The sequence below is a fragment of the Rattus norvegicus genome, chromosome 17 (genome assembly GCF_021556685.1).
Source record: "Rattus norvegicus strain SHRSP/BbbUtx chromosome 17, alternate assembly SHRSP_T2T, whole genome shotgun sequence".
In the NCBI taxonomy this organism is placed as follows: Eukaryota; Metazoa; Chordata; class Mammalia; order Rodentia; family Muridae; genus Rattus; species Rattus norvegicus.
Genome location: NC_141550.1, coordinates 91,029,307 through 91,052,374, shown reverse-complemented (window position 1 = coordinate 91,052,374; position 23,068 = coordinate 91,029,307). Strand labels below are relative to the sequence as shown.

At 40.6% G+C, this 23,068-nt stretch overlaps 1 protein-coding gene and 1 pseudogene across 1 annotated transcript in view; one reads left to right on the top strand and one right to left on the bottom strand.

Annotated features, from left to right (window-relative positions):
• Gpr158 (G protein-coupled receptor 158) overlaps positions 1-23,068 on the bottom strand; it is a 409,526-nt gene that overhangs the window by 5,199 nt on the left and 381,259 nt on the right. Inside the window, 3 exon segments of the mRNA NM_001170326.1 lie at positions 124-270; positions 4,035-4,140; positions 8,979-9,117. Of these exon segments, the coding sequence (NP_001163797.1) occupies positions 124-270; positions 4,035-4,140; positions 8,979-9,117 (392 nt within the window).
• LOC120097992 (small nucleolar RNA SNORA17) lies at positions 21,412-21,534 on the top strand (annotated as a pseudogene).

The following is a 23,068-nucleotide window of genomic DNA, read 5'->3' as shown; positions in this document are numbered from 1 at the left end:
CGTCTTTTTCCTTAAACATAGAAACAAGAGTTCATGCACATGCCCCAGTCTGCACATACTTGTCTGTACCAGTGACGTAAGTTGAACTAAAGTGACAAAACAAAGAAGTCCGTATGGCCTTACCCGAATGTCTTCTGGATCTAGACTGTGCTCGCTCCAGGCTGAATTGATGCTGCTGTTCAGGTAGGATCCAGAACGACCCATGTCCAACTCATCTTCATACGCTTCTGTGGCGATGTCATCACGGGGATTATTGCTTGAGTGTGAAAACTGCAACAGATACGTTGTGTGAGCCGTAGCCATCAAACCATTGCTAGACAGTGTTGTGTTTTCTAAGGCACCAAGTCTAACTTTATTGCTTCATCTCGATAGATTCATTCACAAACCATACCGATAACTTACTGCCATCTTGGTAATTAGCCTTCCCGCTGTGTTCTAGAACTGTGTGTGAGGCAACATAACTCTGCTCACCCTTTGAATTTAGTTTTCCCTTTGTTTCATTGTTGGGCTTCCGGTGTTAATAGACTTTACTCATTTTCCATAATATATTTGCTATGTGAAAATGAAAATAAGTAGAAAAGTAGAATGATTCTAAGAGAGTCTCCCTAGGAAAAGCAATGTGATGTACTTGTGCACGGATGGAAACTGTTTTGATATAACATTATATAGTATAATATTTGCTCTACTTCAGTGAGAATTTATTAATCTACACATGCAATTAGCTCTGGAGACAGGATTGTGACTCTCTAGCTCCTGAATTTGGCTTTAGATAAAGGAATCTTTCAGAACACAGAGGACAGGATATGTGACCCCAGACACCCAGGGGTCATCAGTGGGTCACAGTTCTTGGGTTCTACTTGGCACCCTACAGAGTACATTATCCTCCTCCATGATGTCTTCCTTGGATGGTATTTAAATTAGAATGAAAAATTTCACCGACATTGCAGATTTCTCCTCAAGCGTATTATTTTTATCAGCCCCCCCTTATCACATTTCGATTATTCTCATGTGATACTGTTTAGTGCTTATCTGCATTTTCCTTAGGAAGAATGAGTTGGGTGAGTGACTAAAAGAATCAAGCTAGCCACACCTTAAATATTATATAAATAGTGTCTTATGAAAATTGAGAGAGCAGTTTAGAAAGCATGGGTTCTCCAGTACTAATTTACCAATAGTTCAAGTATTTCTTTAAAAATTAATAGATCATGTTGAGACAGCTCCCTCAGACTTGGACAACTGTCACCAACAGTGAGAATACTGAGGTAAAGGAAATCAATGTGAAACTCATGTTTCTGCAAAATGAACTGTGTTGAGTATTGCTTGGGACTAGAACCTTGAGTAATCTTCAGAGTGAATTTGTACTAAATCTAATAGATTATTTCTTTCATGATACAAAGGATTTCATGATACACAGCCTAGCCAACTGTACTGGTTAGTTTATGTCAAGTTGCTAACACTTAGACTCACACGGGGAAAAGAATCTCAGCTGAGTAATTATCTTTGTGAAATTGATCCATGGGCATGTCTGTGTGGGAGTGTCTTGGTTGCTAATTGATATGGGAATGTCTCTACTACTGTGGGTGTCATCATTCCCTAGGCAATGGGGCCTGCCTGAACTGTGTGAGATAAGAGGATGCTAGATGAAGCAATCCAGTAGCACCAGTGCATTCATTTTTCTCTGCTTTTGACTATGGATGTGATGTCACTATCCATTTAAGTTCTTGCCTCAACTTCCCCTCGGTCGCAATGGACTGTGGCTTGGAATTTTAGTCAAATTTTATCCTTCTTCCCTCGGGATGCTTTCATATAGCAACAGGCATAAAACTTGAATATCAATAATGCATGTGTTTGTAAAAACATGGGAAAAAACAACAATCTGTATATTTTAACTAGAACTTCCTGAAAACACATGTTGACTAAATCTTTTTCATCTTGTTCTGAGAGGTCTGCAGATCTGTGTTGTAGATTTAAAGATATGAGTGGGAAATGTGGTAGAGACTACCAGATACTGGTTATACCACCTGGAGAGCACTTACATGAACAGAATTGTTTCTCAATCAAAATCTTTGACACGACTTTAAGTTTAAGAAAGCGTTGGAGGTAGAGCCACCACCAAGGGGTAGAATCTTTGTTTGGCATGCTCAGGGCCCTGGGTTTGGTCACCACAAAAATCAAACACAAACTGGCATTTGTCAGATATCATACACTTCCTGATTCATCCTTATTCCTTAGGACTTTACCTAAAATGCCAGTTTAAATATTTATCTTACTAACTTTCTTCCTCCCCACCCCACTCCTAAGGACAGCCACCAGAACAGATTTTTATCTCTGTGTTATGCATCTATTAAGTGCCTAGCACAATCTTGTATTAATACATTGCTATCTTTGAAATAGTGTTTTGAGTCATCAGGTTGTACAGCCATTGCACTGTTGAATCCCACAATATTTTCAGCACCTCGGAAAGAACTCTGGAAACTCTGATACCACCATTCCTAGTATTTGCTTTCTTGTGTATCACAAACCAGGAGTCTATCTTTCCCTTCAAATGTGCCCATTCCGGACATCACATGCAGATGGATTCATGTAAAATGTAGCAGTCCTATGTGCTTACCCTTTTACCTGATATTATGGTTTTATAATTTCCACAGGCTACAGCATAGACATGTATTTCACTCATGTGTTTGTCTGTGTGTGTGTGTGTGTGCGTGCACACGTGTGTGTGCATATAAGTATATTTATATAATGTGGGGGAGGTTGTGTGTGTGTCTGTGTGTGTATGCATGTATGTGTGTGTGCATGTATACATATTTGTGTAGAAATGTGGGAAGCATAGATGTGTACATATCTGTGTGTGCAGGCGTGTGTGTGTATGTGCGTGCATTTGTGTGTGTGTGTGTGTGTGTGTGTGTGTGTGTGTGTGTAGGTCAGAGGCATGTTGTTCACCTTATTTTTTGAGACAGCATTTCTCACTTGCATGGAGATCACTATGTAACACTATATCTGACTTTTTTTAAAAAAAATATGGATTATTGTATTTAACTTGCGCTCTCAGAGTTGTATGGTGAGTTCTGACTAATTTCTGACTTTCTCAGGTTACTTTAAATTCCTTTTTATTGATAAATAATATTCCATAATAAAATTATACCATATTTTACTTATACATTTATTAGCTGGTAAACATCCAGGCTGTTATAAATAATGATGCTGTGAACATTCATGTACAAAGTAGATATAGATTTAAGTTCTCTTTGTAGATCAGTAACAATTTATGGAAGAAAAAGTATGAGTAGCCATCAATCTAGTAAATATATAATTTTGTATTACACTATGAAAATATTGTGTTTAGTTGACACAACTCAGGAAGGCAGAAAAACAAATATTATGTCACTTGTAATTGTTTTATTTTTTTAATCAGGTTGAACCTAAAGGTTACGTGTGAGATGTAAGATAAAGCCAGGACTAAAAGACAAGAAACCACAACTCTGGGTTTGGCTGCTCTAACACCATGCTCCTCTGTATACAACAAAACGGTGGTGATGATACTTATGGTACGATAACATTGTATGATCTACTTTTACCTCAAACTTAGATGTCATCTAATTTTATTCTGAGAAGATCTACTTCTGTGGAACTGAAACTCGGATCAGAACTTTGGCTGGTGTTATAGTGCATAGCTAATTTAAGGTGAAGGACTATCTAGAATCTACATCTTCCGAGTCCTGGAATCCTTTTCTCCACATCTCTTTGAAAGCCCAGGAAAATCTTAACCAGAATACACCACCACAGACCTTCCTCTATAGGTAATTTCACACTCACGTCCTTCTACTTACACAAAAGTTTAATAAATTTCCCCATCCTCTGCAAAACCAGACACTCATTTTCTTGTGGAGGAATGTTAATAACAAATTATGGAGCATGAAGCAAACCTCCACACTTTGTGCACAGTGGTGGGTACCTAAGAAGAGTCACTTCATGGTCCTTCAGACAAGAACATGGTCCTATCTGGCAAGAACAAAGCAAGGCCAGAGGCATACCTTTGGAATCAGAAGCAGCCCGATGGTGACTGTCACAGTCAAGTGAGTGTGTGCAAAGTACAGCATCAGCATCCAGTCAGGCTGAAGCCTCGAAGCAAGCACGAATCTGAAAGGACGGTTCTTCATGTTAGCAGCCAAAGTCGAGATTTCTGTGTCAAATGCTAGCGTTCTGGGAAACATTTTCTCTTAGTGTATTTAGAAAAAAGAAAAGGCCTGTTTCTATAGCACATCTTTTCATCGCAGAAAGGTAAAGGCATACATGACTTTTAGGTTGGAAGGACTGAAAAGTTCTTTTTTAAGGTGGCATCTACACATTGACCATGCTAACACTTCTCTGTTGACATGTATTAATATGACATTCATATATAGGTTGATTCTGTACAGCTAGGAATGCAGGTAAGTTCAAAACAGAAGGAAAGGACTGGTAGTTCAGGACAATTAAGTTACAAGTCACACCTGCATAGATTCTTATAACATTTTTTAAGACAGTAATTGAAATGAAGACGGGAAAAGAGCAGTTACTTATTTACTCGTTTGTCTTTGTGAATAGTGTCAAAATCCTAAATGGTGACATGGTGACATGCCATGGATAAATGAATGGACCAATAAGATTTGAGATACTTCCTTATTAATCCTTATTTATTTTCATTCTTTCTGTGGTGCTGGGTGGTGTCTGTGTGTGTGTGTGTGTGTGTGTGTGTGTGTGTGTCTTCCATACTGTATAAATACTTTTTTTACCTCTGAGCAGTAAGAGGAAACCTTTAAAATAAAGCTTTGGTGTATTCACAAATTATTAAATTGCCTTAAGTAATTTATTATACAATATTTAGAATAATTTCCATTTGAGGATTTTATAGAACCCTTCTTTAAGTCCGCTCTAAAATTCCCAGGTGCATGCACAAACAGCTCTGTTTCAAAGGACTCATCCCCATGCCCAAGTTGGGGCTGTTCCTATAAAGGTTTTATTGTAATTATAATAACAATATAATCCCATTTAATTTTCCACAATACTGTGGATCCCAAATGCTCAATATGCTATTGTACTGCCTTAGACACTGGAGAACAACATTCTGTATCAATGGTATATAACAATGTTTTAAGTTACCATACCAATATATTTCATATTATTGAGAGTTCTTTTATTTTGCTCATGTGTATGTGTAAGTATAGGCCTGTGGAGGTCAGAAAGAGTGTTGGGTTTCCCAAGAGCTGAAATTGTAGGCAGCTGGGGCAAAAGAAGCCTTACCTGTGTTTGGAATATGTGTACTTTATACAAGGTGATAAAATTTTCTACATGATTTTTTTTTACCCTTGGGTCATGTGAAATTTCTAAAATTTATTGTAATGGGACTGTCATAAGCAGCAGATCACAGTCTGTAAGACATGTATGACACATGCATTTACATGTGCATACATATAAATAGTGTGCCCTAGAAAAGTGATAAAAATTCAGTCATTTTGTGGCCATTGTGGCCATTGTGGAGCAGAAAGGCACATTAGTGGAAATGGATACATGTCTGTAAGCCTCTTCTTTAAGAGAAATCTTATCTCATATACTAACACATGTATGTGCTCTGCTTAGCAAGCGATCTTCTATATTTAGAAGGAGTGTTTCCATACACTTTAAGTGAAAACTGTGACTTTCCAAAATAGTACTTTGGAATAATACTGACATTAATTACTTTCGATTTAATCAGCCTTAAATCACTGCCAGGTTGTAGCTCTGGCTGGAAATCTCTTGAGAAAAGCTGTTTTGTAGTCGTTTTAAAACTTCAACTTTAAAATGCTATTTCAGCCTTGCAAAAATAGATATAAAATGCAGGAGTGTAGCAATATTTGAAAATTTGTGCTTAAAAATAAAGCAGCTGAAAAGGGTCTTGCAGATTCCTAGAGGATTGCTTCATGCTAACTCTCAGAGTCAGCAAAGGACTAGAGGTGAGTGGGGCCTTAGCTCATTTATCTTTTCAGAGTTTGTTCTTTGAAATTGGTGTGTTTTTGTGTAATCTCCCACTTTTAAGAGTGAAAGTGAACCTGTGCATGATAATTTTTCATACACGTTTGTATAAACATATTTAAAGCAGAATAACCAAAACCGAAATGTTATACTGATGGTATGCCTCTCTTAGTACCAAAATCTTAGTCAACAGGATTTATTCAGAAAAAAAGACTAAAATGGATATTTGTGATTAAAATGTATCATTATTGCTCTTTTCCTGGGATTTCTATAAGCATCAGCATTATTGATTCCATGTGTGAGTGAGGCCTTGGAAATATTTGACTTTTAAATATTATTTCTATTCTTTTCCTCCACCCATGCTCTAAGTCAGTGTTCTATAGATCTAGTTATCTATAGATCTACCTCCCCCCTTATCAGAGGGGGAGGAGAGGGGCCTAGGAGAGGGTCTATATGAGGGGCGACTGGAGGAAGGGGACTATGATCAGGATGTAAAGTGAATCTACTGTGCGAAACTACAATTTAATTTATTTGTTCTTTCTGGCCATATAGATTCCCAAATTTATAATTAATCAAACACACACATGTATATAAAGTTACCTGGGGTGATGTCCTACTGTGTTAACAGTGCTTATCTTTGGGGAGTGTGAATGGGCTTCTTTCTTAACTGTTTTTATCATTTTTACGTAGTGACTATACGTTGCCTTCTTCATCAAATACCTTTGAAATCTTATCTAAGAATCAATTTAGTTGTCTGTTGATAAAAGGACCTGAGATGGTTTACATTTCCAAATCCATTAAAAATCATATTTAGTGGTAAAACCAGAGGCCATCTAAAGTAGACGTGTACATTTATGCAACTTCTTTGAGCTGTGAAAATTTGAACAATTTGTTTCTATGAAAGCTGGCAGCTTATTGTGAGGCAAAAAAGAAAACCTTTTCTTCTCCTTAGTCCTCTTGCAATAATAGCAGGCCTGGAAAACCACCTATGAGGAGCTCTGAAGTCTCTATGTGGCTTGGCAATAGGGCCCTTGGCTTGCAGCTAGTTACAGGGAAGCATGCTTGTTAACCTTTTACACTTACACGCTTGGCATTCTGGAGACTAATAACAAAAAGTGACATCACTTGGAAGGTGATCTCTAGCTTTATCCTATGAGATTATGACAAGGTCTTCTGCTCTGTATTTTCCCACATTCCATACCCAGGGTATTCTCTCTCAAATTTGAGTACTCTAGTCCCAGGGGACTTAAGAAACTCCCTATCCTCTCTGGGTTCCTCAACTCTTCCCAAACTCTTCTACAAGATGTCTCAAGCTCTGTCTAATCTTTGGCTGTGGGTCTCTGCATCTGCTTTTGGTCAGCTGCTGGGTGGAACCTTATCAGAAGACGGCTGTGCTAGACTCATATTTACAAGCTTAATGGGGTATCATTAATCGTGTCAGAGATTGGTGTTTGCCCATGGGTCTCAAATTGGGCCAGGCATTGGCTGGCTACTCCCTCAGTCTCTGCTCCATCCCCTGTCCCTGAACTTCTCATAGGCAGGACACATTTTCCAACAAAGTCACCTAGCCTGGACTGTTAGGTGACCCAGAGACTAAACCGCCAACCAAAGAGTGGGGACTGGAGCGGATGTGGCTAGTCCTGCAATAACTTGATGTGCCGGGGTGGGTTGATACGGGGGTCCCCCACTTATCAGAGGAAAGGGGAGAAGTTGTAGAAGAGGGGGTATGTGAAGGAGGACTGAGAGGAGGGGGGCTGCGATCAGGATGCAAAGTGAGTAAATTAATCAATAAATTATTTTAATAATTAATAAATCAATTAATGAGAGAAAGCTTTCTCTTTTGGCTTTACTTTGACCCCGCATTCTGTTCTCCTCAACTTTCTGATACCTTTTTTATTTTCTTCTCTTCGTTTATTTTTCCATTTCTTGAGCTGCAGAGACACAGAGCTGGGCCAGTTCCCCTGACCCCTGACCTGGTGGGGTGTCCAAGGCTACGGGACAGTAATAACCTCCTTTTTTGTTTACAAGTTTAAGAACTGAAGATGCCTGAAGTACTAACTTTTCTCTGGCATCATCGGTTCCCAAAGACAGAAGTTAGCGTTTTCTGAGTTTTCCTGAAATAAGAGACAAGCACTCAGAGACACTGCTACACATTCCCAGCCTCCTGTTCTACCCTAACTCCAGGGAAGTCTGAATGTCAGCAGGGGAATGAACCCTAAACCCTTTCATCAGGACAAGGACACTCAACATCTCTGATGCAGTCCTGAGTATATTCTAATTTTCAGTATTTTTCAAGCAGTTGGATGACATTTTTTTTTCCGGTTGTTGATAAAATGCCAGGATTCTTTGTTATCTGGCTCCTGAGATTTTCATCTCATTTTTTAATTATGAAGCCCGGGAAAGGTCTCAGAAGTCAGATGCACATTTTCTTTTGGTGACTCTGCCGTCTTCCTACTCCCCTGCTGTAGAGATACACGAGACAATCGTAGACCAATAGCTAGTTGATAAAGTCTTGGCTCAGACATCACACCAAAGGCAGGAGGATGCCAGGAAGTCAGACACAACCATCCAGTCATCACACTGAGCAGAACTCAAAAGAGCCCGAGACACGAGTTGTTGGATGTCTAGACCAGCATATTAAATGTGAATGAAAGGGGGTACACACCTATAGCTACTTATATCACACTTATGTATATTGTTTTACATCTCAGTAACTCAGTACAGCACATAAGTAAAACCCACAGCATTTTGTAAGTGGGTTTACATACTATGCTAACAGCAAAATAGATGAAGTAAGAAGAAGGAAACCCCATCTGAGGAGATAAAGAGCAACTAGAACCGTCTGCCATTTCTGCCACGATTAGGGATTCCATTAACACTTCTTCTTAAATATTTCTATTACCCGTCTTTTCAAGTTTTGCTATTTAAATTAAATTGCAGCACACGCCACAAGGACAACAAATTTTGGACCACTGCCGAGGCTCACTCACCTGATTGTGTGGAATATAGCAGTGATGATGAGCTCGTTGTGCACTGCGACAGCCATGTAGCGTGGCTCATGGAATGCTGACGGCACAGTCCGCACTGCATAGCAGAGATAAATGCCCCACAGGAGGAATAAAAATTCAGCTGTGGGGGGACAAATAATTCCTCATTAGCCTCATAAGCTAAAAATAGAAAATTTAAGTTCTTCACTATTCCTTTTGTTAGAGAAACAATCTAAGATTCTTGCAAAGTTCCGTTCCCATAAAGATACCGATGATGTGCCTTTAATTTTTAAATTTTATATGGGTGTATATTTTCAGAGCTCTCCTCTGCCGCTGCCGTTGTAAAACGCAATTGATAGTCTCATTGCTTTATTGATATGTGGCTTTTATTCCCTACCATGACTGTGAAATGACTTTTCCCATTCTTAACCCAAGTTTATGGTATTCAGAGAGTCTGGGTCCTAACTCAGGAGCCTACACAGCCTCTAGGAATGGAAGTTCTGCTGCAACAACCCAGTTCAGGAAGTAAAAATAACCACTGCCAGAAATGTGGGAGCACAGGTTGCTAAACACTCCTTGGCAGATTTTACAAATGAAACATTGTTTCTTCACACATGACAGAAATGTTAACTTTGTGGGTGGAGTATGGAAAGAGTCATAAAATCTGCCTCCACTTTTTTAGGACCTTTGTTGCCAGGAGCCGCAAGGCAAGCACAATGTATCAGCTGAGAGCGCCTAAGGCTGAGCCTGCTTCTCTTCCCTAACTCCACATAGCCTCCGGCCATGGGCTGACCTCTGAAAGCACAGTTTCTTCACCTGAGAAAGGGGGCTCGTAAAGTGCACAAACACTATTTACTAACTAGATGAGCCAGCATACAAAAAGCATGTAACAGGATTTACAACTCAACTTTCTTCAAATACTAAGATGCTCATGGGTCAGTTTTAAATAATCATTGCTACATTTCTTTCTTTCTTTCTTTCTTTCTTTCTTTCTTTCTTTCTTTCTTTCTTTCTTTCTTTCTTCCTTCCTTCCTTCCTTCCTTCCTTCCTTCCTTCCTTCCTTCCTTCCTTCCTTCTCTCATTTTTAATACAGGGTCTTGTCTCCATCCCAAATCACCTGAATCCAGGGATTACAGGCATGCGATACCATGGCCTGTTTGAGCACTGCAATTTGAAGCCACTTGGACTAATCCACTTCATCTCTCTTAGTAACATGACCTTATTGAAAAATCGCATTTAACTGCTGAGAACAACAGCTATGCCATGGAGACACCCTGCATCCGAGGTCACCCAGATGTAACCTTGCACCTGTAATGCTGATCTCCACTCAAAGCACTGATTGTCCATCCACAAGCCAAGCTGTTCTCTCTCTGCCAACATTCCAGCTTATTTCTAGAAGAATTTAAACATTAGACAGTACTCCAATTACCGGAAATCCTTTAAATAAACCAATCTGCCAGGGGCTATGCTTAAATCCCTGACATGGACAAAAACCAAAGAAAGAAAATAAACTTTACTTCAAATCCTCAATGAGATTTAAGGTAAATCTGAATTATTCAGCTTGATGGCTGCTGGCTTTGTGCGTGAACACCACCCGAGGCCATTGCCAGTTGTAGAGGCCACTTCCTTTTCCAACTTTAATAGCACCACATGACCTCTGTCACCAAGTTTGAAGTCTTAGAGTCCTTTAAATTCTACATTTTAAGCATTCATGGCTTAAGGTTTAAATTAAGTTTTCATGGCTCTCAGTGCTTGTTACCTAAGCCTCTGTAACCGCCTGCTTGTTGAGCCTATCTAGCTATCCTGTCTAAGTCCACAAACCATAACAGTGGTAGACAAGTCATTCGGAAACTCCATTTTGTTCAAACCAGAGTTTACATAAATGTTTGCCACTGATTTGCTGTTAACCTATTCACGTTTCTACTGAAGGATTTCTTCAAGTCTTTGAAACATCAGAAATGAGTCCTGTACCCAAAAGGAGATTCCAAGGGTCTTCCTGAAGAGAAAACACGCTCTTGGTTTTAACATGCCTTGCTGATCCCTTTCATGTAGGGATACCCACACTACTTTGAGTTCTTGTATTTTGTCTATTTCCATATTATACTCTCACTTCTTGTCTGGTCCCTGAGCAGCCATTTATTCGTTATGTATCAGTTACACCTCCACATTTCCATTCTTCATCCTGGTACCCACGGCTCCCCATAACATGACATCATAGCGTTCACCCCATGTCCTCCCCACTGTGCTCCCAGAATAAGCTCTCTGATCTGTGCCTCTGTCCCTTTGTCCTCTGAATACTATTGAGATTGATCTTTTCCATCCAGCAAGATGGCTCACTGGGTAAAAGTGTTCTCCACAAAGCCTGCTCATCTGTGATCAATCACTTTAACCCACAAGGTGGGAGGAGAGAACTGACTTCTGCAATGTGTCTTCTGACCTCCATATCTGTGCAGTGGTGTATACACATAAGCCAGTGAATATGCATGTTTATAGAATAAATGTATAATAAAAAAGGACCAAACTCCTCCTGAGTTCTCATTTGTATTACTGATCCCACTGATAATTTTCTCTTACTCTCAGTTACAACTCCTCTCCCTCTTTTTCCTGGAAAAACTAAATTTAGTATTTTTGAGAATTTCCTGTAAGATTACACTATATTTTCACAATTTCTACTTCTTACACCTTCTCTAACTGGTCCAAAGTCCTCCCTCTCAAAATCATGACTTTTTCTTCTAGGATTTTTGTTTTGCACATATGTGAATGCATGCCCAATTAGTGCTGCCCACACAGAAATGTGTTTAAGGCTGACCACTTAGGATTGAGCAACCTATCAAGAGACAACATGCTTGAGGGAAACTGATCCTCCCTCTTTCAACAGCTACTGACTTGTTGCAGCTCTTCTGTGGGTAGAGCCTTCCTCCTCTTGTTGGTCCATAAAACTTGTGTGCTGTTTCTTCTAGCAAAGCTTATAATCTCCTTTTTTTTCAAACACTTCCTGATCCAGGATTCTTCTTTGCTCAGACAATCTGTGTAGAATTTATTTTGCCTCACTTTTTCCTTAACAGGCCTGCAAATGACCTGGAAACCTGATCAGCATCATTATTAACAATATCGACCACTATCAGTTGTACAACATGTGTATCACTGTATTTGGAACAAAAGAGTGTGAAATGCATAAATACTTCTAAACAACTGGAGCACAAGGAAAGACACTCTGTTACAGTTGAAGGCTGCACATGTAGTTTGCCTGATAACGGAGCATTTCCTGCCATTCACTACAGTGTTTTTATATATCACCATACTGAAGATTTTAAAGGTAGTCATCAGTTTAATTAGAATCCCACAATAGACAATGATATTTAAAAACACAAGACAAAATAAAATTCCTCATAATAGCTAAGCTAAACATTAAAATCATTTCATTAGCAATATCAAACAATATACTCTCAGTGAAAAACAATTTATTATTCAAAGTACCAATTAAACTAAATGCGATATATAAAAGTTGTGCTTAGGCAAAAAAAAATCAGTTTCATATAATTAACTTCAGACTAACACTGCAATTAGTAGAGAAAATATGCAGATGTTACAAATTCTGCAGATATTACGTGGGAGTTGAAATATGTGTTGGGTTTCTGCTTTCAAAAATAGTTTCTTGTGTTAAATGATCTCTACAGGAGGAAGGAGTATAGTTAAAAAAAGAATTGCCTCTACATTTAAAGACCCAAATATGGTTTAAAGAAAAATGGTGTTTTATTTTCAATCTATAATAATATTGAGGGACCATAGTTCTTTTAAATTAACAAATAAGAATAAAGATTATTCCAAGTTGCTTTTTCAAAATGTTAGGGAAAGCAGAGAAGAATTCATATCAGTTCCAAGTCACTGAAGATGTTCTTTGTGATATGAGAACTCCCACCAAGCCTAAAAGGAGGACAGCTTCAAAGTATAAACGCCCGTTCAAACTGTGATGTTTCTTACCAAGGTGCTGAGACACCTGTGTTAACAACCTGCTACCTCTGTTGTCTACATCAAGTAGCTTCAAATAGGAGAAATAAATACATTATTAATAAACTATTCAGTGTTTTATTTGTTTCTCAAGTATTCGTGTTAATGCCCTCTTTCCTCTTGAAATCCTATTCACTTAGAATCATTTATAATCAAAGTAGAAAGTGTTTGTGACTCTGCCAGGAGGAGCCCAGTGTTGAGAGCTCAGAGGGCATTGTAAGTAAAAATTAAACAGCATAAGTCATGCTTGTGATTATGGATGGGGAGAGAGTGTCTTGGTTAATGCACTTGCCATACAAACAGGAGGGCAGCAGCTGCTCTGATCCCCTTAAATGTCTGGTAGGTGTGAAGGTCTGCCTGGAGTTTCAGCCTGGAAATGAAGGAAGAGACAAGAGATCCCCTATCTCTGGAGCGAGCAAGCTCTGTGTTTGAGAGACCTTGCCTTAATGAGTAAGATAGAAACACTCTGGAGAGACATTATGGACATCAACCTTGGGCCTCTACAAGTATGCAAACACATGTGTGCCCCATACATGTAAACATACACACAAATGCACATATACTCCTCCTCCCATATACATTCCACATGCATACTCATGATATGAGAAGAAATTTTTGAGAGTATCTGAAATTCCAGAATTGTTGGGTTCAACAAGTACATGAAATTTGTATTTTGGCTGCTAGGCTTGTCTGTCATCCTTCCTTTGATTAAAACATGAGGTCATGTGGGTTACAGAAAGAACATGGCCACTCAGACACAGTTAGAAGTGGATACTTGTGCCTTTGCAGTATGGGAGGCTTTCTGCTTGTCTGTGGCTGCCACACAGTGTTGCAGGGTGATATTCTGATGGCTCTAGCCTGTGTGTATTAATCATCATTAACTGAAGCATCCAGACGCAGGCATATATTGCAATACATTTCACAGCTGAACCAAAGAGGCTAGAATGTCTCAGAACTCTGGGAGCAAGGAATCAAATGCCTCAGGAGTATAGGACTTGCCTGCCCCACTTGCCTTTAACACTTGCATCAATGACCAGCACTGTAGTCTTTGGCTGTTGGGCCTCAGTTTCCTTTTGCTCTATTTTTAAGAGAGGAATAGACAGAGCACTCAAAATGAATCTATCAAGCAGCAATCACTTGTATGTTAAAAAATTGCTGTATCCATTAGAGTTGAACAGATTAGGGTGATTAGAGTCCTACTCAGAAGTACATTTTGTGTCCTCCATTGATCTGCTTTCATAGCCTACATCTGTTGAATATGCCAAGAATTGTGCTAGAAGAATGTTATACATTTACTAGGCTTGTGAATGTTTTATTAATGTGACAGTGGCTCCTGAAGGAGTCTGTAGGAGAATTTCTGAATGGCAGTTTCCAACCTGGGGTCCAAATATTGATGGGATAGATGAGGAATAATATGGCTATCCACAACAAGACTAACAGTCTATAGGCTGTCACACCAACACTAACAGTCTATAGGCTGTCACACCAACACTTAACAGACTATATGGCTACCCACACCAACACTAACAGTCTATATGGCTACCCACACCAACACTAACAGTCTATATGGCTACCCACACCAACACTAACAGTCTATATGGCTACCCACACCAACACTAACTGTTATATGTCTATCCATACCAACACTAATAGTCTATTTGGCTAGTCACACCAACATGAACAAACAGTCTATATGGCTGTCACACCAACACTAACAGTCTATATGACTATCCACACCAACACTAACAGTCTATATGTCTGTCTATACCAACACTAACAGTCTATATGACTATCCACACCAACACTAACAGTCTATATGGCTGTCACACCAACACTAACAGTCTATATGACTATCCACACCAACACTAACAGTCTATATGGTTGTCACACCAACACTAACAGTCTATATGGCTGTCACACCAACACTAACCGTTATATGTCTATCCATACCAACACTAACAGTCTATATGACTATCCACACCAACACTAACAGTCTATATGTCTATCTATACCAACACTAACAGTCTATATGACTATCCACACCAACACTAACAGTCTATATGACTACCCACACCAACACTAACAGTCTATATGACTATCTACACCAACACTAACAGTCTATATGACTATCCACACCAACACTAACAGTCTATATGTCTATCTATACCAACACTAACAGTCTATGTGGTTGTCACACCAACACTAACAGTCTATATGTCTATCTATACCAACACTAACAGTCTATGTGGTTGTCACACCAACACTAACAGTCTATATGTCTATCTATACCAACACTAACAGTCTATGTGGTTGTCACACCAACACTAACAGTCTATATGGCTGTCACACCAACACTAACCGTCTATATGTCTATCCATACCAACACTAACAGACTATATGGCTACCCACACCAACACTAACAGTCTATATGGCTGTCACACCAACACTAACAGTCTATAGACTGTCACACCAACACTAACAGTCTATATGGTTGTCACACCAACACTAACAGTCTATATGGAAGTCACACCAACACTAACAGTCTATTTGGCTATCCACACCAACACTAACAGTCTATTTGGCTATCCATACCAACACAACTGGATCCTACAACTAAGCACATGAACATTAGCAGGTCATGACTTCTTAGTTCTTATACCCACCCACCCACCACTAAGAAGCTCTCTGAATACTCAAACACATTCACACTGGTTTTTACTTCCTATTTCCTGTTTCATATCTCTAGAAGCTGAATCAGTTTTCTTTACACCATCCTTGAACCTCCAGTAAAACATACAAACTAGCCAACTAACTAAAAGTGAAATTCCCTCCATTTTGGCATATATTTTTACAAATTTTAGAGATTCACAGAGGCAGCAAAGCCTTAAGAGAACCTGAGACCTCAGAACCTGTGACACATGCCAGACATCATGAGACAGAATAAGTTGAGAAACTTTCAGGGCACAAGGTTAGGATTAGTACAATGAGCTAGGTCTTTTAGAGTATTCTTTCTATATCCTATATTGTATGTTTTACTTAAGCATTGTTATTATGGTGTGTACTCACATGTTAAAGGCTTTGCCCTAACTTGTGGCACTATGGAAAGTGGTGGAAGCTAGAAGAACAGAGGTTTGGTCAAGAGTGTTCTCATTAGGGATAAGTCTCAGAAAAGAACATCATGTGACCCTGCTCTCTTTCTTTACTTCCTAGCTGCCATGATATAAGTAGCTTCTCCCCAAGATAATTTATTGTCTCTCTAAAGACCCAATAGTAAGGGGCTAACTGATCTTAGACCCAAATCTCCAAAACTGAGCTAAAATATACCCCCATCTCCTCCTTTATTTGTTGAGATCTAGCCTCCCTACACAGTTCAGCTAACTCTCTATGTCACCAAAACTGACTTGGAACTTGCTGTCCTCCTGCCTCAGTCTCCCAAGTGGTGAGATGTCAGGTCACCACATAAGGGTGACCTTGTCCTCTTTCTTTTTGTTGCATCACACTGTCTTTTGTAGAGTCTAGTGCAACAAAGCCCAAGAAAAGCTGGAGTGTCTTAGAAGTAGTGGTGGTCATCATTGCCATCTTACCTCTTCTCCATGTCCCTTCAGTCCTGTTCCAATGCAGTATCTTCCATTATGTGTCTGTGTCTTTGTTCTCCTGCATGTTGGCATGCATGTGTGTTATTGGATATATTTCCTCGGACACTCCATCTCTCACTGGTAAGGAACTTGCCAAGTAGTCTAGGCTGCCAGCCAGTGAGCCCCAGAGATCCCCCTGTCCCTGCTCCATCACTTCTAAACTTAAGGCAGGAATGCTCTCTCCATCTTCATGTTCTTGATACTATATAACTGACTATTGCTCAAAGGAGAAGTATGCTTTGGAAAAGGTGATCAAGAAGAACAAAATCCTGTTTCACTTGTTCTGAAAACGCATGAGCAACCCCCGAAAAGGCAGCGAAACAAGCAGTCTGAAAGGTTTCTAGTGAAGTGTAACCCAGGAAAAGCTCTTATTTTTTGACTGAAAATGGAAACCACGTTTTAAAAACTGAAGCAATCAATAGTGCGTGAATTAAGGCAAATGGTGTATTAGGATAAAAGACATTTATACACAGGGATGGGCTGAGTCAGATGGGAGGAGCCTAACCCACTGGCTCCAGTGCTCATTGTCTCCTCTTCCCCATCTTGCCAGCCAGAATGACACTCAGGCTTCTAGGATACTTGGTTAAATCCTTTTGTACCACATGTGACTTGTATAACCTAAATTCTAGAAGAAACTGAGGACATAGTTCAATACTTGCCCAAGTCTGCACTGGGGTGTAGCGTGTGTGTCTCACACCATTCTAGTTATGTAGCCATGGACTAGAATGTATACAAGTCCTTGATAATACCACCTATCAGTTCCTTGTTTGTTTGCACTAAAGAATAATGTATATCACAGAACAACCTTGGTTTGTGATGCTCTGGGTATAAATGCTCTACAGTGAGGGACCCAGCCTGGAGCACCTACATCTGTATAAGACTGCCAGGTCAGAGAGAAATGATATAGTTTAACTCAGACCCAGGAAGTTAACTCTTTTTGATTTTTAGCAATTATGTAGGAAATAGGCAGAATGAACTTTTGATTTGTCAGTATGGCAAATCTTAAAGGCATTGTGAAAAGTGCCTACGATGGACAAGTGACTTCAGCTGCATTCAGAAAAGAATGCCTGACTAGAAACTTGTCTTCAGTGAGTCTAACGAGGTTGGGAGGCTTCCCCTTAATTTAAGAGAATACTTCCCAGTTTCAAACTCTTTATTGAGAGCTCTTGGAACACAGTGAAATAATTGGAATTTTCATCAAAAGTAAATAAATTCTCTATGTCTTCAATATTTATAATTACAACAATACTGCCTTTTAAGATTATAATTTATACTTGCTGTGTCAAGTTTACCAGCTTTTTATGCAGACTATTGAAGAAGTCAGATGAGACTGCGTGTAATAAATATGGCTGTGACTGCCAGGTACACTGGGGCATTCCTATAATCCCAGCACTGGAGAGGTGGAGGTAGGTAGAAGTCCAAGGCCAACCTCAGATAGCAGTAAGTATAGGGCTAACCTATTCTAGATGAGTCCGTGAGTCAAAAGTCTGATTAAAAAAGCAAACCAAATCAAAGGCTTTGGAGTACCACATTAGTTGACAATTCTCAAAAATGTATTTTGACATTTGAGCATACACATTCATACTTAAAATGAATTGAAGACACTGGTGTAACTTCTGGATTTCTAGCTTTAGCAAGTTTCCTCACTTCAAATCTAATTCTGGCCACAGAAACTACAACGAGGAGAAGAAAACTAGGATCATTTTTCATTCCTCTGTCAAATATGTATCAAGAGCCTATAAATGGCAGCTGTCTTGTGTGTGTGAACCACAATCCTGTACAGCAGTGGCTCTGAGGAGCGCACACCTTTCAGAGAAGGGAGAGGTATAAGGTGGAAAGATAAGTTCTTTTGCTTCTAATAATGTACAGAGAATGCATCTAAATGCACTTCAGAACGTTTAAAGTGATGAGTAATGATATAACCAATATAAGTATTTCTGAATAATATTCTTATAGATGTAATTCTCAGAGGCAAGGAAACTTACAGCAGTTATGTTCTACTCTTGAAAATCCCTCTCTGACCTATATCAGGGCTAGATGGTGGGCTGAGACCTTGATTTCTGTGTTGTTCTGTTCTTTACAATGATCTAGAATCGCTGTAGAAATCACCATTCTTTGTGCAGCTCCTTCCTGGTAGGAATACATTCGCTACTTAATGAGCTTTCCCTGGAGATGAAGAGCACAGTAATTGTGTGGTTGTGTGCTCTTAACAACGAGGTTATGCTCGGCAAAACGGCTCATAAAACAAGTTTTAGTTGTGTGCACATCCCAAAGTGGACTCCCGTTGGTGTACATGGTGTAGGTCTGCCATTTAGTGTGGCAGATTTGGTGAATGTGAGAAGTAGGAGCTGCTGTCCTAGCAACAGAGCATGATGCTGTTTTATAGTAAAGCTTTTCTAGACAGGAGTACCCTCTAAAACCGATGTTCTCAACCTGTAGGCAATGATCCCTTTGGGGGATTGAATGACCTGTTCATAGGGGTCACATACCAGAGATCCTGCATAGCAGATGATTTACAATAGGATTCATAACAGCAGCAAATTCATAGTTATGAAGTAGCCATAAAAATAAATTTGTGGTTGGGGTCAACAGATTGTGAAGAACAGTAGTAAGTGTCACAACATTAGGAAGGTTGAGAACGGGTGCTCTAAAACAGTATTGGATGGTGGGGTGGTATGTAAGCCTGTGACGCAGCGTCTTATTGTCCAATCAGAGGTATGTGATATGCTGCTCCACTTTCATTCAGATAGCACAGGGCTAAGTTCATTCAAAGCACATCAATAAATGCATTGAGTGGTGACATTACAATGACTACGCCACAACTATGTGAAATAAATGTTCAGTTTTGTTATAATTTTATGGGCCCATCATTGTACATACAGGTTATTGTTTGCTAAAATGCTATTGGGCAGGCATGATTGTAAATAAAAACAGTCTATTATATCAAACAAGTATATTTATGGCTAGAAAGCATGGTCAGAGTGAACTTCTATGAGAGATTTTGAACTGGGGCAGTTTCAGATGACCACAGGGTCTAACAAAATGAGAAAGGTGGTGGAGAATGGGTTGAGGTGTTGGTGAACTATGGCAGAGCTTAAAGGGGCTGTCCACTACGATGGTGTGGGGAAAAAAAAAGGCCAAAGTGAATGTAGACTTGAGGGACTTATAGATGGTTTGGCAGGAATTTTAAGAATCTTCTATGTGATGTGACTTATTTATGTTTTTCAAGGAAAGGTGATCTGTGGGTAGAAAAGTGAAGCATGGAAGCTAAGAAGAGAAGGAAAGTAAATCAAAATGGAAATGACCAGTGGAAGGGGAGTTCTGGTGAGTACTGTGGAATGGCTCAAGCATAGCTGGGATTTGTTGCTCCAGCAAACCCATCTGAATGTACCCCCGGAGCCCAAGTTACACATAGAAGCATAAGGCCACATTCATCTACAGTCGTATTAAGCATGAAGAGCTAAGGCCCCTGATCCCAGGGTTCTGGGTGAGAAGATTTGGAGTGGATCCAAAATGCACGTTTCTAACGAGTTCCCAAGGGTGCTCGAGAACTGCTGTTCTAAATCTCTCTCCCTTGTAAATATTCTAGACTACAAGTTCCCAGATTTGTCACACTATACTTTACAAAAAAACCTCACGATCAGATTTGAATTTATTGGATCCTTACATCATTTTCCTGGCTCTCTAAGTTTCTAGTGTTTTCAATAAATTTACCACTAAGCATCATTCATGATGTGTCCCAACATAATGCATTCCAAGTCTTTCTACTTAAGATGTCTCCTTCATGGTTGATACAATCCCTCCCATCTCCATCTGTCACTCCTCCTATCAAACGGGATGTTCCCTACATATCTTTATAATGACATACACATTACCCATGGCTCAAAGTGCTTCTACATAAAGATTCCTGGAATCTGGTCCAAAATATTCTGTCTTCCTTCTCTGAAAAATTATTGTACAAAAAAAAATCTCTTCACCATACTTTCCTTCTTGATGATCTAATAATAATAATTCCTTCTTCTTTATACTGTGTAAACACTTGGTAAGTAGAATTTTATAACATATCCATTTTATATCTCCCAAAGAGCATTCAGTATAGCAGTAGAGAAGCTAGAAGTACTTAAGGGAATCTTACTGATAGCATGCAATTCCTATGTTCTATTAAAGTTTATGAAGTGAACGGCAATTGTGAATCGCACATCCCTATTTATTTCTGCAGACTACAAAAAGGATTTTTAAAGAAGTCTTGATGCCATCGTAAAGGTATTGTCCAAAAGATGCAAAATTGCTACGTGAGCTGAGCTTGTGTCCTTATTTTAAATTTTTTATTGGTTCTTTGTTAATTTCACATCGTGTACCCCAATCCCACTCATCTCTCCACACCCGTGTCACTCTTCAGTGACATCCTCCCCACAACAGAGGGGGAAAATTCTCATCATGGAAGCTGTAATACGTACAGTGTGCCTCAGAGTCTTCCCTTTTGTCCACCTCATGAGAGCTCCTTGTTATCATTTTTTGTTGTCGTCGTCATTGTTGTTGTTGTTGTTAAACAAAAACATAGTGGGGCTGGAGAGATGGTTCAGAGGTTGAGGACACTGACTGCTTTCCAAAGGTTCTGAGTTCAATTCCCAGCGGCCACAGGGCGGCTCACAACCATCTGTGACGGGATCTGGCTCCCTCTTCTGGCATGCAGGCATATATGCAGGCAGAACACTGTACTTACTGGATAAATAAGTACATATTTTAAACAAACATAAACAGGGTGGATTTTCTCTATAATAATTTAAGAAAATCCTGCCCCTAGAGGCATTGCTGCTGAGTCACACGTGTGTCAGTATGTGGCAGAGAGGAGAGAGGCTATGTCTATGCTTGGAGTTCTGACCTATGAACATCTGAATAATTAACAGCCTAACATGCCCTGGGAAACGTGAGCCTAAGACAACCACCAGTGTGGTGCCTGGAACCCCGACAGTGGACAGTGTGGTGACAGGGGAGCTAGCCTGAGAATACTGCCAGTCCCACACCACAGAGGCCTCAATTGGTTCTTGCGATGGGGAGCAAGCTGGAGACTGGCTGACTACAGGCCCTCAGGCAGGAATGAGCAGAGACAGAAGATCCTTGCATGGGGCCACTCTGGTGGGCCAGGCAGAGAGCAACCCCAAGATCACCAGACCAAAACCATGCGAACTGGACAGGCAGCTAGCCTGGTGGTAGGGGTTGGGGGTGGGGGTGACGGGGGAGAAGGCAGTACAGACCACTCCAGAGATGACCCATGTCTGGTTCGCTAATGGATGAGCAAGGCATGGAACTCCTGAGATGACACCAGATGCACAAAGACCCCTGGCACCATAAACAGAAGCAAGTAAGTGGTGGTAGAGAAGCGAAAGAGAAAGATAAACAGAAGAATGTGGGCACATTAAAGCGAGGCAAAACTGGAGACTCGAGGGTCTCGTGAGGAACAGCGTAATGTGGGAAGCTGATGATGCAATGTGACTTGTGTACAGGCCAGGGTGGGATCCTGGCCTGTACAGCTGCTCTGGCGGTGGGTGGGGACACACCCGGGTCTGTGGCCCTGAAGCAGCAGGGCTCTTGTAGCACCAAAGACTGGTTTGGGCTGCCTCCCAGACATGTGTTGATGTCTGAGGGTTGTGCAGAAATGGCCCCACCCCTCACGTCAGCATTGTGGGAGGGATGGCCCTGGGGCATGAGAACAGTTTAAGCTGAGTCTGCCCCTAGTCAGATAAAGTACTCTGGAGAGCAGGTTCCACATATTGTGAGGGTCATAGGTGAGCCAACCTAAGGATATGAGCACAGGAGAGCTGGCCCTGCCCCTCATCTCCTGTGCGGTATCATGAATGAGGGAGATATATCCCCCTCCTTCACCCACCACCTGGAGCAGGTGGAAGACATGGCCCTATGATTATGAGAGAAGGAAAACTGCTTGCCCCTCCTCAACTGCAGCATGCCCCTCCTCAACTGCAGCACTCCGTAGAGTGGGTCCTGCAACTCACCTGGGCAGCATAGTAGAGTGACTCTGGATTTGGGGATTATGGATGAACTGGCCCTAAGAGCATGAACATGGGAGACCTGGCTCTCCCTGCTGTCTGCTGGGTAGTGATGCAGATGAGGTTGGGCCACCCTCCTCCCCTCCCTTGTCCCTTGCTATCTATGGTAGGCAGGAGAGCTGGTCATGTCTGTCACCAGCTGTGACACTCAGGAGAGATGGCCCTGCATACCATCACCAGGGCAGCAGGGTAAAGCTGGCTGTGGTTGAGGGGGAGGGGGTGTCACTGGTGAGCTGGTCAGGAGAGCAGGTGGGCTAACCAGCTCAGATACCTCATAGTCCCAGATCCAGGGCTTCCAATTGGCCCACCCCAACATCTTCCCCATCAATGAACAGCTAGAAAGCATGAAGGTATACCGCAGATCTACATGACACAGGGCAACCAC